General features: G+C 41.0%; 1 protein-coding gene across 4 annotated transcripts; it reads left to right on the top strand.

The window, feature by feature from the left end:
* Positions 1-1,373: 1,373 nt before the first annotated feature.
* Positions 1,374-15,059, top strand: LOC130357615 (uncharacterized). 4 transcript variants are annotated; one of them, XM_056560334.1, is made up of 11 exons: positions 1,374-1,608; positions 4,275-4,315; positions 5,432-5,503; positions 10,492-10,536; positions 11,037-11,084; positions 11,809-11,916; positions 13,015-13,068; positions 13,215-13,343; positions 14,431-14,478; positions 14,564-14,647; positions 14,821-15,059. In XM_056560334.1, the coding sequence occupies exons 2-11, from the start codon at positions 4,280-4,282 to the stop codon at positions 15,025-15,027; spliced, it is 831 nt and encodes a 276-aa protein (XP_056416309.1). In that variant the 5' UTR covers positions 1,374-1,608; positions 4,275-4,279; the 3' UTR covers positions 15,028-15,059. The 4 variants fall into 4 exon arrangements, with proteins under 4 accessions (XP_056416309.1, XP_056416308.1, XP_056416310.1 ...); XM_056560333.1 differs by having other exon boundaries at positions 13,012-13,068; XM_056560335.1 differs by lacking the exon at positions 13,015-13,068.
* The last annotated feature ends 510 nt before the right edge of the window (positions 15,060-15,569 follow it).

Below are 15,569 nucleotides of genomic sequence, written 5' to 3'. Positions count from 1 at the left end.
GGCAGCTCAGTTGGGTCGATCGGGACCACCCGATCCTCTGTACGGACACGAGGAGGTTCCCTACCTTCCTCCTCATTGTCCGATCGCCAAATGACTGCTCCGTGCCCTAGATTCAGGCAGGAGCAGTCAAGCGGCGATAACACTGATCAATGCTATGCTATGGCATAGCATTGATGAGAGATCAGTGTATTGCATGTTATAGCCCCCTATGGAAAAAAAAAGTTTGATTTAACCCCTCCCCTAATAAGATTTTGAATCAACCCCCTTTTCCCATTAAAAAAAAAAAACTGTGTAAATGTCCAAACTTTAAAAATATATCATTAATAAAACCGCACAGTCAATGGCGTACGTGTAAAAAAATTCAAAGTCCATAATAGAGTATTTTTGGTCACTTTTTCTACTATAAAAATGGATGAAAAGCAATCAAAAAGTCCGATCAAAACAAAAAAGGTACCAATAAAAACTTCATTTGCGCAAAAAAATGAGCCCTCATACCGTCCCGTACGCGGAAAAATAAAAAAGTTATAGGGGTCAGAAGATGACAATTTTAAACGTATACATTTTCCTGCATGTAGTTAGGATTTTTTCCAGGAGTACGACAAAATCAAACCTATATAAGTAGGGGATCATTTTAATCGTATGGACCTACAGAATAATGATAAGGTGTCATTTTTACTGAAAAATGCACTGCGTAGAAACGGAAGCCCCCAAAAGTTACAAAATGGCCTTTTTTTCTTCAATTTTGTCGCACAATGATTTTTTTTTTTTTTTGGGTTTTGCCGTAGATTTTTGGGTAAAATGACAATAAAAAAAAGTCATTACAGAGTAGAATTGGTGGCGCAAAAAATAAGCCATTATATGGATTTTTAGGTGCAAGACTGAAAGGGTTATGGTTTTTAAAAGGTAAGGAGGAAAAATCCAAAGTGCAAAAATGGAAAAATGCTGAGTCCTTAAGAGGTTAATTTATTTTTTTGTGAGCAATTCCTTTTTGTGCCCAGAGTTGTAGTTTGGGGTTCAGTCCCCTATCAGCTGATGGCCGGGTCGGCTTTATTCCAGAATTGGGTTATGATGAGGAGACGCCCCCTGTGAGCACAGAAGTGACAGTTCACACAGTGATACAATCTCTAGAAGTGATGCTGTATATAGAAGTATATACTGCGGGGTGTCCCCTTCTATACAATTATGGCTCTTTCTTCCAGCGCTATGTAAAATGGCCATATCCAGTGTATACACAGCCAGAATAGTCCAGGCTGTAGAGGCTGACCTGTGTAAGGCAGAAATGACAGGTAATGCTGATGTCATCGATGATGTCATAATGACAGGGAGGCTAGTAATTCCATGCGCAGCTGATTTCAGCCCAGTGTGCACTTGATCTCTGATCGGTGTGTGTTTCTTTCGCTTGCTGTTTATTGGCTAGTTTTGTTTCGTCTGGTGACAACATCTGATCCAGCAGCGCTTTTTGCGCCACTGCGCGACTTGCGCAGCTTTTCTTCGCTTGCTAGTTATTGGCTAGTGATATTCCTTCTGGTGACAACATCTGGACCAGCTGCGCGTTTTGCGCAACAGTGCGACTTGCACGACTACTTGATTGTTGTGACTGTCTCAAAGGTAAGAATTTTATCATTTTTTACTTATAATCCCAGTATATATATATATAAAACTCAACGTGTGTGTGTATGTTCCAGCATCACGTCCAAACGGCTAAACATATTAACATGAAACTTGGCCACATGTTACTTATATATCATCAACAAACATAGGATAGGTGATTTAACCCTTACTCACCCCCATTTGCCAGGGGCGGGGTTTATGTTTAAAGTCCCATACAAGTCTATGGGAAATATATGTTACTGCATAACTTCCAAACGGCCGCAGATATTTCGATAATACTTGGTCACATGTTACTTCTATGTCCACTTAAAATATCGGATAGTTACTTTAACCCTTAACTACCCCCATTTGTGAGGGTCAGGGTTTTTGTTTAAAGTCCCATGCAAATCAATGGGAAATGTATGTTCCCACATAACTTCCGTACGGCTGGAGATATTTCAATAACTGGTACACATATTACGGGTCGGGATAGGAGGACGGGATAGGAGGATGGGATAGGAGGACATGATAGGAGGTCGGGATAGGAGGACGGGATAGGAGGACGGGATAGGAGGACGGGATAGGAGGACGGGAAAGGAGGACGGGATAGATGGACGGGATAGGAGGTCGGGATAGGAGGTCGGGATAGGAGGACGGGATAGGAGGACGGGATAGGAGGACCGGGATAGGAGGATGGGATAGGAGGACCGGGATAGGAGGACGGGATAGGAGGGTCGGGATAGGAGGTCGGGATAGGAGGTCGCGATAGGTGGTCGGATAGGAGGTCGGGATAGGAGGACGGGAAAGGAGGACGGGATAGGAGGTCGGGATAGGAGGACGGGATAGGAGGACGGGATAGGAGGTCGGAATAGGAGGACGGGATAGGAGGACGGGATAGGAGGACGGGATAGGAGGTCGGGATAGGACGTCGGGATAGGAGGACGGGATAGGAGGTCAAGATAGGAGGTCGTGATAGGAGGACGGGATAGGAGGTCGAGATAGGAGGACGGCATAGGAGGTCATGATAGGAGTACGGCATAGGAGGTCATGATAGGAGGACAGGATAGGAGGACGGGATAGGAGGACGGGATAGGAGGACGGCATAGGAGGTCATGATAGGAGGACGGGATAGGAGGACGGCATAGGAGGTCATGATAGGAGGACTGGATAGGAGGATGGGATAGGAGGACGGGAAAGGAGGTCGAGATATGAGGACGGGAAAGGAGGACGGGAAAGGAGGACGGGATAGGAGGACGGGATAGGAGGTCGGGATAGGAGGTCGGGATATGATGACGGGATAGGAAGTCAAAAGCTTCCTCCTTTGTTTATTTTCCTCCCCAACAAGGATTAGGAAGGAAAAACCGGGCAACGCCGGGTACTCAGCTATTATATATATATATATATAGTTGAGTTCTCATACAAGGCCACATTCACACACAACATTAGTAATGTAATTTCTATTCCCCCTAATACTTCACCATAACGAGATGTTATAGGAATTTTGTGTGATTCTCATAACTTGGATAAGTTCCTATATCAAGGTTTCCCAACCAGTGTGCCTCCAGCTGTTGCAAAACTACAACTCCAAGCATGCCCGGACAGCCGAAGGCTGTCCGGGCATGCTTGGAGTTGTAGTTTTGCAACAGCTGGAGGCGCACTGGTTAGAAAACATTGATATACTGTATAAACAGACATACACATGAGATAGGCTGTCCGGGCATGCTTGGAGTTGTAGTTTTGCAACAGCTGGAGGCGCACTGGTTAGAAAACATTGATATACTGTATAAACAGATATACACATGAGATAGGCTGTCCGGGCATGCTTGGAGTTGTAGTTTTGCAACAGCTGGAGGCACATTGGTTAGAAAACATTGATATACTGTATAAACAGATATACACATGAGATAGGCTGTCCGGGCATGCTTGGAGTTGTAGTTTTGCAACAGCTGGAGGCGCACTGGTTAGAAAACATTGATATACTGTATAAACAGACATACACATGAGATAGGCTGTCCGGGCATGCTTGGAGTTGTAGTTTTGCAACAGCTGGAGGCACATTGGTTAGAAAACATTGATATACTGTATAAACTGTATAAATTCCCTATTCAAAGGTATCACACATTTGATAATATAAAATAGGAGAAGACAAGGTTTTTAGTTTTTAAAGAACATTTGATAAATGAGGAATGACACCTGTTTCCCACAATTTAGGTCCCTTCCCCTCTTTACTAAGGACCGCCCTAATGGCACTTCCATCCTAACAAAATATCACATTTATAATTTGTAAATTACTTCTATTAAAAAAACTTAATCCTTCCAGTACTTTTTAGGGGCTATATACTACAGAGGAAATGCTTTACTTTTTAGATTTCTCTGATGACCACAGTGCTCTCTGCTGACCTCTGCTGTCCATTTTAGGAACTGTCCAGAGCAGGAGAAAATCCTCATAGCAAACATATGCTGCTCTGGACAGTTCCTAAAATGGACAGCAGAGGTCAGCAGAGAGCACTGTGGTCGTGACATCAGAGAAATCTAAAAAGTAAAGCATTTCCTCTGTAGTATACAGCCCCTAAAAAGTACTGGAAGGGTTAAGATTTTTTAATAGAAGTAATTTACACTACAGAATTTTTATTTATTTGTTGTTTTATTATATTATTAAGATGATTTTATTTTTTTTTCTTCAGTCACAATGGATAATTGGAGAAGAAGAGACTCCCCCGATGAGGTAATTTGTCTTATCTGAATCATCTATCTAGATATTTGTAGCTTCTATAACATATCTGTAGAGCAGGGTTTCCCAACCAGGGTGTCTCCAGCAGTTGCAAAACTACAACTCCCAGCATGCCTGGACAGCCTTTGGCTTTCCAGGCATGCTGGGAGTTGTAGCTTTGCAACAGCTGGAGGCACCCTGATTGGGAAACACTGGTGTAGAGAATCAGTAAATCCCTTATACAGACTCCATTCTACTCATACAGTCTGGTCATCCTCTAGTGAGCTGGCATCAGGTATAGACAGACTGTAATCTGCTTCCCATTCATGGTCCATGCCCGGGTATCATTAGCTGTCTGGGAATGCTGGGAGTTGTAGTTTTGCAACATCTGGATGGCCATAGTTTGGAGACCACTGCTGTAGCCTAAAACTGATAGAGATAATATCACTGTATATATATTGATCTAACAGGATATTGTTATATACACTGGTAATCTTTTATGTGCCGGTTCTCTTTAAAGGGGTACTCCGGTGGAGAACAAGTCAGCTGGTGCCACAAAGTTATACCGATTTGTAGATTACTTCTATTTAATAATCTTACTATACTACAGAGGAAGTTGTGTAGTTTTTTTTCCAGTTGAGGCAAATCCCCATAGCAAACCTCTCCTGCTCTGGACAGTTCCTGAGATGGACACAGGTGTCAGCAGAGAGCACTGTGGTCAGACTGGAATGAACTACACAGCTTCCTTTGGAGCATACAGCAGCTGATAAGTACTGGAAGGATTAAGATTTTTAAACAAAAGTAATTAACAAATCTGTATAACTTTCCGACACCAGTTGATTTAAAATAATATTTTACACCGGAGTTCCCCTTTAAAGGGCTTATCTAGGAACAGAAAAACAGAGCTAATTGCTTTCCAAAAAAACGCTCCCCGTCTGTCTCCAGGTTGGGGTAGGTTCTGCAGCTCAGTTCCATGGAGGTGAATGAAGCCAAGTTGTAATATCACACCCAACCTGGAGACAGATGTGGAGCTGTTAGAAAGAAATTAGCTCTGTTTTTGTATTCATGGATAACCCCTTTAATGTTCTCATGTTTCTGATCTTTTCTTCCTCTTTTCTATGTTCACTATAGGAGAATATGAGGAGACAACCACCACCTCCACCTTCTTCACCTACTGATGAAATGATGGAGAATAACGCTGAGGTACTGTCTGCTGTCATCATATATGTGTTATAGTAAGAAGAATACCCCCATTATTGTATCGGGCTCCTCTGTATGGACTCATGTACACTGGTACGGGGCCTGGACTGCGGGGCTCGGAGCCATACAGTCTTAACCCATTGTTATACAGGCTCAGTGCCCTTTATGAGAGTCTCCTATACTGTACAACATATAAAGTTATAGGATTATTTTTATATAAAGTTATATCATATTTAACCCCTTAAGGACGCAGCTCATTTTCACCTTAAAGGGGTATTCCAGGCTAAAACTTTTTTTTATATATCAACTGGCTCCAGAAAGTTAAACAGATTTGTAAATTACTTCTATTAAAAAATCTTAATCCTTCCAATAGTTATTAGCTTCTGAAGTTTTCTGTCTAACTGCTCAATGATGATGTCACGTCCCGGGAGCTGTGCATGATGGGAGAATATCCCCATAGGAACTGCACAGCTCCCGGGACGTGAGTCATCATTGTGCAGTTAGACAGAAAACAACAACTCAACTTCAGAAGCTAATAACTATTGGAAGGATTAAGATTTTTTAATAGAAGTTATTTACAAATCTGTTTAACTTTCCGGAGCCAGTTGATATATAAAAAAAAGTTGTGGCCTGGAATACCCCTTTAACACACTTACTGAATGTCATTTTGAATATGTTGGGGGGGGGGGGTGCAGTTTTTATAATGGGGTCATTTGTGGGGAATTTCTAATATGAAGGCCCCTCAAATCCACTTCAAACCTGAACTGGTCCCTGAAAAATTCAGATTTTGAAAATTTTGTGAAAAATTGGAAAATTGCTGCTGAACTTTGAAGCCCTCTGATGTCTTCCAGAAGTAAAAATATGTCAACGTTATGATGCAAACGTAAAGTAGACATATTGCATATGTGAATCAATATATAATTTATTTGGAATATCCATTTTCCTTATAAGCAGAGAGCTTCAAAGTTAAAAAAAATGCAACATTTTCCAATTTTTCATCAAATTTTGGAATTTTTCACCAAGAAATTATGCAAGTATCGACCAAATTTTATCATTATCATAAAGTAGAATATGTCATGAAAAATTTTTCTCGGAATCAGAATGAAAAGTAAAAGCATCCCAGAGTTATTAATGCTTAAAGTGACAGTGGTCATATTTGCAAAAAAAAAGGGCTGAGTCCTTATAGGGGTATTCCAGGCCAAAACTTTTTTTTTATATATCAACTGGCTCCGGAAAGTTAAACAGATTTGTAAATTACTTCTATTAAAAAATCTTAATCCTTCCAATTGTGTAAGTAAATGGGGCCCATTATCTTCATCTGATCTGACAGCATGTGAGCATACCCTGATACTTTTTAACAATATTTAAAATATTACAAACCAGAATAGAAAATAAATGTAAAAAAAAAATTTGCTGTTGTGCACCCATTTCTGTCTAACTGCTCAATGATGATGTCACATCCCGGGAGCTGTGCAGTTCCTATGGGGATATTCTCCCATCATGCACAGCTCCCGGGAAGTGACATCATCATTGAGCAGTTAGACAGAAAACTTCAGAAGCTAATAACTATTGGAAGGATTAACATTTTTTAATGGAAGTAATTTACAAATCTGTTTAACTTTCCGGAGTCAGTTGATATATAAAAAAAAGTTTTTGCCTGGAATACCCCTTTAACCCTTTAGGTGTTTCACAGGAATAGCAGCAAAGTTAAATTCAAAATCTATTTTACAAGGGGTAAAAAGAGAAAAATCTTCCTAAAATTTGAACCCAATTTCTCTAGTAAGGAAATACCTCATATGTGTATGTGAAGTGCTCTGTGGGTGCACTAGAGGGCTCAGAAGGGAAGGAGCCACAATGGGATTTTGGAGATTGAGTTTTTCTGAAATAGTTTTTGGGGGGCATGTCCCATTTAGGAAGCCTCTATAGTGCCAGAACAGCAAAAAAAACAAAAACAAAAAAAAAACAAACAAACACATGCCATACTATTTTGGAAACTACACCCCTCAGGGAATGTAACAAGGGGTCCAGTGAGCCTCAACACCCCACAGGTGTTTTGACAACTTTTCATTAACGTTGGATGTGTAAATGAATTTTTTTCCCCACTAAAATGCAGTTTCCCCCCAAAATGTAACATTTTTACAAGAAATAATAGGAGAAAATGCCCCCCAATATTTGTAACATGGCATACTATTTTGGAAACTACACCCCTCAGGGAATGTAACAAGGGGTACAGTGAACCTTACCACCCCACAGGTGTTTGACGACTTTTAGTTAAAGTTGGATGTGTAAATGAATTATAATTTTTTTCCACTAAAATGCAGTTTTTTCCACAAATTTTACATCTCTACAAGGGGTAATAGGAGAAAATGCCCCCCAAAATTTGTATCCCCATTTCAAATGTTTTACCCAATTTAGGGTAACACCAGCATTTTAGTAAAAAAAAAATGTTTTTGCCATTTTCCCATCCAACTTAACAAAAATTCATCAAACACTTGTGGGGTGTTCAGGCTCACTATACCCCTTGTTACGTTCCATGAGGCGTGTCATTTCCAAAATTGGGTCACATGTGGGTATTTATTTATTTGGGGTTTATGTCAGAACCGCTGTAATATCGGCCACCCCTGTGCAAATCACCAATTTAGGCCTCAAATGTACATGGTGCGCTCTCACTCCTGAGCCTTGTTGTGCGCCCGCAGAGCATTTTACGTCCACATATGGGGTATTTCCGTACTCATGAGAAATTGCGTTACAAATTTTGGGGGTCTTTATTTCCTTTTACCTCTTGTGAAAATAAAAAGTATGGGGCAACACCAGCATGTTAGTGTAAAAACACTATTTTTTTTTACACTAACCGGGTGATATAGACCCCAACTTTTCGTTTTCATAAGGAGTAAAAAGAGAAAAAGCCCCCCAAAATTTGTAACTCAATTTCTCCCGAGTACGGAAATACCCCATATGTGGCCCTAAACTGTTTCCTTGAAATACGACAGGGCTCCAAAGTGAGAGAGCGCCATGCGCATTTGAGGACTAAATTAGGGATTGCATAGGGGTGGACATAGGGGTATTCTACGCCAGTGATTCCCAAACAGGGTGCCTCCAGCTGTTGCTAAACTCACAGCATGCCTGGACAGTCAGTGGCTGTCCAGAAATGCTGGGAGTTGTTGTTTTTACGATATGTTTTCTATTTTTATTGGGGGGGGGGGGGGACAGTATAAGGGGTATATATGTAGTGTTTTACCCTTTATTATGTGTTAGTGTAGTGTTTTTAGGGTACATTCGCACTGACGGGTTTACAGTGAGTTCCCCGCTAGGAGTTTACGATGCGGCAGAAAGTTTTCCGCAGCTCAAACTTGAGGCAGGGAACTTAGTGTAAACCTGCCGGTGTGAATGTAACCTCCAGCTGTTGCAAAAGAAGTTTCACTGGTATGAAAACCTTCAGTTAGGTTCCGTTACCTAACTCAGTATTTTGCAACCAGGGTGCCTCCAGCTGTTGCAAAACTACAACTCCCAGCATGTACTGATCTCCGAAGGGCATGCTGGGAGATGTAGTTATGCAACAGCTGGAGGTATGCAACTACAACTCCCAGCATGCCGAGACAGCTGTTTGGGCATGCTGGGATTTGCAGTTTTTAACCATCTGGAGGGCTACAGTTTAGAGACCACTGTACTGTGATCTTCAAACTGTGGCCCTCCAGATGTTGCAAAACTACAAATCCCAGCATGCCCAGACAGCAAACTGCATACGCCCTGCGTCCTGAAGAGGTTAAAGTCTTAAATATTATATAACATCTGAAGCCTATATGATATTCTCCCATACTTTACATGACTTTTATATGATAGTCTCCCATATTATATAACGTATGATGTTTACATGATAGTTTCTAATATAATATATGACATTTATATGATAGTCTCCTATATTATATATGACTTTTATATTATATTCTCCTATATTATATATGACTTTTATATGATATTCTCCCATATTATATAGGACTTTTATATGATATTCTCCCATATTATATATCACTTTTATATTATATTCTCCCATATTATATATGACTTTGATATGATATGGATTTATTAAATGCAACGCGTTTCGCTGCGCATGCGCAGCTTCATCAGGCATAACAAGAGAAGGCTGGTGACAGATATATATATAACTTTTATATGATATTCTCCCATATTATATAGGACTTTTATATTATATTCTCCTATATTATATATGACTTTTATATGATATTCTCCCATATTATATATGACTTTTATATTATATTCTCCCATATTATATAGGACTTTTATATGATATTCTCCCATATTATATAGGACTTTTATATTATATTCTCATATATTATATATGACTTTTATATGATATTCTCCCATATTATATAGGACTTTTATATTATATTCTCCCATATTATATATGACTTTGATATGATATGGATTTATTAAATGCAACGCGTTTCGCTGCGCATGCGCAGCTTCATCAGGCATAACAAGAGAAGGCTGGTGACAGATATATATATAACTTTTATATGATATTCTCCCATATTATATAGGACTTTTATATTATATTCTCCTATATTATATATGACTTTTATATGATATTCTCCCATATTATATATGACTTTTATATTATATTCTCCCATATTATATAGGACTTTTATATGATATTCTCCCATATTATATAGGACTTTTATATGATATTCTCCCATATTATATAGGACTTTTATATTATATTCTCATATATTATATATGACTTTTATATGATATTCTCCCATATTATATAGGACTTTTATATTATATTCTCCCATATTATATATGACTTTGACATGATATTCTCCTATATTATATATGACTTTTATATTATATTCTCCTATATTATATATGACTTTTATATGATATTCTCCTATATTATATATTACTTTTATATTATATTCTCCTATATTATATAGGACTTTTATATGATATTCTCCCATGTTATCTTACAGGTTACGGCACATCTACCTGGGCAGTGCCTTGAGGACAGCGTACAGGTTAGATTCTTTGCATTACCTTCTATCTATATCTTATTACTTCATTATGTTTGGAAAGAAGAAATGACTATGGCTTTGTTCACATCTGAGCAGGAGACCGATGTGGGGTCTCTGACTAGGATACATACCTGCAGCCCGGAGTGGTGTCCCTCTGAAAGTCCGCTTCTTTCTTCAGTGAATTGTGCAGGAGGCGGGCCCGCTGGGTGAATTTGAATATTCATGAGCGCTGGTCATGTGAGCACTCAGTAGGCGCAACCACTCATGTGACCAGCGCCCATGAAATATTCAAGCTCCCCTGGTAGGCCCGCCTCCTGTGCGCAATTCACCGAAGAAAGAAGCGGACCATCAGAGGGACACCGCTCCGAGCTGCAGGTACGTATCTTAGTCAGAGACCCCGCATCGTCTCCTGTTCACCCGCACTATAACCCGGTGTATTGAGTTCAGTATGGGGGGAACAGAATGATCGTTTTCCTTTAAACTTATTGATGCTTCTATTTCAGGTTCTCCCAAGAGTTACCTGTCAGCTCGCCCAGTTTACCATCTCTGAGGTTTGTATCTATGTATTTTTCTATTTAGGAAAAGGATGTTGAGGCAGCACAGCCAGAGTAAAGTGTAGTTGGTGGGTGCTGGCTAGTTTAAACAGTCCCGGTCGCAGACAGTATAGAAATATCCAGTAAAAAGGTTCAGCAGCACACCAGAAGAATTGCAAATGGGGATTTTTAATGTCCCATGTTCAGATACAACGTTTCAGCAGTTTCCCACTGCCTTTCTCAAGCATCTCATGCTGAAACGTTGTATCTGAACATGGGTCATTAAAAATCCCCATTTGCAATTCTTCTGGTGTGCTGCTGAACCTTTTTACTGGATATTTTACTATTTATTTATCTGCTTGGGCAGGTTACCGACCAGTAACGGCTCTGCAGGCAGATACCTTGGATAACGCCAAGGGAGATGCCGGGAGCATATGTGGTCCCTTAGTAGCTTTGACAAAAAGGGACATCGAACCTGGAACCTCGCAGGTACTTTTTGGTCTGGAGGCGAAGGGTAAGGTTTGTTGGGGGCATCTCTCCTGTCGGAGAAGGGCTTGCGATAGACCGCATCCTTTGTGCACATTTTTTAGTGTAACACGTTCGCACTTTTTCTTGCACTTTGGGTGATTCGAGAGCACGTTCCTCGGCTCTTAAAAAAAATTATTTGTAATGTTTATTTAATTCATTATGTTTTATACCTCCCTTATAACAAAACCTCTCCTTTGTCTCCCATTATATTTAGACTGATAGCACATCATCAGATGAGGATACAAGTTCGGATGAATCCAGTCCCATCAGCCCCATCCGTCCTAACAGTCCTATTAGCTCCATCGGCAGCATCAGCCTTCAGGTATTCCCTTTTCTTTCATTTACCTTTTATATGTAACACTTATGTATAATGCCAAATCGCTTCTTGGCCTTTTGGCTAAGATCAAGTGTAGTACCTCTTTTGTTAGTTGGCGGTGTGGGAGACCACCAAGGCAGGAGATGGGAACCACACAGAACAGTCCAGGTGTACCAGGGTAAGCCATGTGCATCCGGCGGCCGAGCCTGAAGCGACCTGCGCCATCTGGATTTGGCCCTAAGGTTCTAGTAGAGTGAAGGCCGAGGTGCAAAAGTGCCCTGGGAGTGGTGACCCCAGGGTGCCGGAACTCACTTGGGATTGGCTACCCCACTTGACTGATGGCACGAAGCACGCACTTTTTTCTCTCATTCTTCTGAGCATTCACCTCTAGCGTTCCGGCCTTCTGGCTCTTGATCTGCAGAGGATTTTTATAGATCATTCACATATTTCTATTATATGTTTTTGTCACTGTGCTCACGTTTGTGTTCTTTATGTGTCACAAGGATTTGGTAGTATGCGGTAGCCCTTCTGGGTGTCCCTCCTGCCAGTCTAGGGGAGGTGAGTGTGTGGTCATTAGGTTCCTCACCTCCTTGCCATACCCCATGGTACTCCTGCTTCAGCATGAGTTCCAAACCGGATTTACTGGTTCCTTGGTGGCAATCTGGTTAACGCCTAGTTGCCCGCCGGGAACACTTTTCGGTCCCTGAGTAGCTTAAGCCAAAGGGGACATTGTACCTGGAACATCGCAGGTGTCTTATGGCCCGGAGGCGAAGGGTTTGGTTTAGTTGGGGGGCCTCTCCTTTCAGAGAAGGGCTTGCAATGGACCGCATCCTTGTGCACGGTTTTTGTGTGAACACTTTTGCACTTGTTACTTGCACTTGGGTGATTTGGGAGCACGTACTTCGGCTCTTCAAAAAAAAAATCTACCTATCTATCTTATATCTACCTACCTATCTATCTTATATCTACCGATCTATCCGTCTATCTATCTATCTTATATCTACCTATCTATCTATTCTAAGGCTATGCTCATCTTTAGCTTAAAAATACTAATAAAACACTCTTTTGATTTTTATCTGATCTTCTCCCGTATTTTCTTAGCAGGTCCCAGCACCCCAGTGTCCTCAGCACATCTTTCTTCATTGTCCTGGCTCCCTGGTTAGTTTATACTTTTCATATTGTTTATATGTAATGTTTATTTCATTAATTTATTGTGTAGAACACCCTGTTTGTTATATACCTGCCTTATAACAATAGCACATATGGTAACCCTGGACCTCTCCTTTATCTCCCATTATACTCAGACTGATAGTTCTTCATCAGATGAGGAAACAACAAGTTCGGATGAATACAGTCCCATCAGTCCCATCAGCCCCATCCGTCCTAACAGTCCCATCTGTCCTATCGGCTCGATCAGCAGCATCAGTGATCAGGTATTCCCTTTTCATTCATTTACCTTTTATATATAACACTTATGTATAATGCCAATGACTTTTTGTGTAAGGCTATGTTTGCACGGCGGAATTTCCGCAGGGAATTCCGCAGAGATTCCGCAGCAGCAGTGTCCCATTAGATTCAATTGGATCCTGCCGCTCTGTTCAGAGGGCAGAATTTCTGCACCAGAAACATTAAGGGTACGTTTCCACCTGGCGTATTTTGCTGCGTATTTGCTGCATATTTGCTGCTGCGTATTTTATTTCCCATTGAAGTCAATGGGAAAGAAAATATGCAGCAGCAAATATGCAGCAAATAAGCAGCAAAATACGCCAGGTGGGAACGTACCTTAAACGTGAAATTAAATCCCAGTGTCCGCAGAAAGAATAGTATGTTATGCCGGCGCTCCGCTCTCAGGGGCAATGTTCACGCAGAGATTTTCCTTGAGAACATAGCCTAAGATGAATCCCATAGCTGGAGCTAGGCTACACATATCAGATCCTTTAATCCCCTGATATCTACTATTGTAGGAGAATCAGGACACCCCTATACACTGGGCTCCTCTATATATAGCCTGGGTTTTATGATTAAGGGTAGAAAGTCCCGTGTCTGTCTCCTCCATCATGCCCCCAACATGGGCCAATTCCTCTAGTAGTGTGCCACATAGGCAAAAAATTTGAGGATCCAGCCGAAGGCCAGACTTACCAGAGGTTCTCCACTCCTGGTTATACATTAGCCCCATTGTCAATAAATGAAGTGGCAGATGACATACTTGCTCCGGACAGTTCCTAAAATGGACAGAGGTGTCAGCAGAGAGCACTGTGGTCTGACAGAAAGGAAATTTATAAAGAAAAGAACTTCCTGTGTAGCATATAGCAGCTGATAAGTACTGGAAGGGTTATGATTTTTAAATAGAAGTAATTTGCAAATCTAATGCAAAAAGAAGCACACTAGTGCTTGCTTCTTCCGGCATCTTTGAAGGACTCAGGACCCGCAGGAATCTTTAATTTCATGATCTTGGCCGACTGTATATTCCAGAGAAAACTCTACTATGTAATATTAATGTCTCCTCTTTTATGTTTTCAGCCACAACCAAGGTACTCCGTAAGATACCCAGGACAAGTCATCCCGGAGGTCAGTTTCTTCTCATAAATAATATGTAATATAATAATAAGAATAATATCTAATAAGGTGTATTTCTTCTGGCATCTTATACTAGGATTGGTTCATTGGTCCCATGCCTGAGTTGGCCTCAATGCCGGAGTATAGGGCCATGTGTGAGTGGTACAGCTCAGACCGCGAGGTACGTACTATACAAATACATGGAGCTATGTCTATAAGCCAGTGTGGCTCCAGCTGTTGCAAAACTAAAACTCTCAGCATACTCAGACAGCCTTTGGCTGACCGGACATGCTGAGAGTAGTGGTATTTCAATGCAAGAATAAGCCTAACATATAACCACTTTATTCACCACAGGCACATAGAGATAATCTGGTGGTCACACACAGTCATGTCAGCAGACCATCTGAAGCAACATCAGCAGAGGAATTAATAAGTATAAACATTACATGTGCCTTCAACTGCACCATATCATCGAGGCCATTCATGAGATTATATAGAAACCTTAGATCGAGACTTATGAAGGCGGCCCAAAGATTACGGAGGGCCCTGCAACAGCACTGAAAAAAAAAAAAAAAAAAAAAAGAGAGTCCAAGGTAAGTGCCGGTTATTGCTGACATCTCTACACTCACACAGTAATATCACAATCCTCTTGTGGTCGGTGAAGGACACCGAGCACTCGTCATAAATAATGTTATAAATAATATCTGTTTTCTTTTCCAGAAACATCTATGAACATCTCCCTCCTGCCAGGGGGACTCTCTGAAGCGATAGAGTACTGAGGGCCAGTAGAAGCTGGACATGCCCTGTGAAGCCTGTGTACTCCACTATGTCCACAATAAAAGGATTGAGACCTATTGAAAAGTGCGGTTCTGCTTTATTTCTATACCTTTGTATCACTTTGGGGATGTTTATTGTGTTGGGAACGGAGCATCATGTCCACAATCTAGGCTATCCTGTAGATGGTGCACCACATGGACTGTCGTTACTGAAGGACTACAAGGTGCACATATTTGTGGTGTACAGCCGACTCTGAGGTGTTTTCTTTTGCAAAAACTGCAACAATATACAGGACCTCTCTACACTGAATTCCAAATGTGTCTCAG

The sequence above is a fragment of the Hyla sarda genome, chromosome 2 (genome assembly GCF_029499605.1).
Source record: "Hyla sarda isolate aHylSar1 chromosome 2, aHylSar1.hap1, whole genome shotgun sequence".
In the NCBI taxonomy this organism is placed as follows: Eukaryota; Metazoa; Chordata; class Amphibia; order Anura; family Hylidae; genus Hyla; species Hyla sarda.
Note: the sequence above shows the minus strand (reverse complement) of the source record. Positions and strands in the feature narration are given on the sequence as shown.

Coding starts and splice junctions, on each gene's coding strand:
- LOC130357615 (XM_056560333.1), top strand. CDS start 4,280: ATGGATAATTGGAGAAGAAGAGACTCCCCCGATGAG. Junction 10,537..11,036: donor GCCTTGAGGACAGCGTACAG/GTTAGATTCTTT, acceptor CTTCTATTTCAG/GTTCTCCCAAGAGTTACCTG. Junction 11,917..13,011: donor TCGGCAGCATCAGCCTTCAG/GTATTCCCTTTT, acceptor GTATTTTCTTAG/CAGGTCCCAGCACCCCAGTG.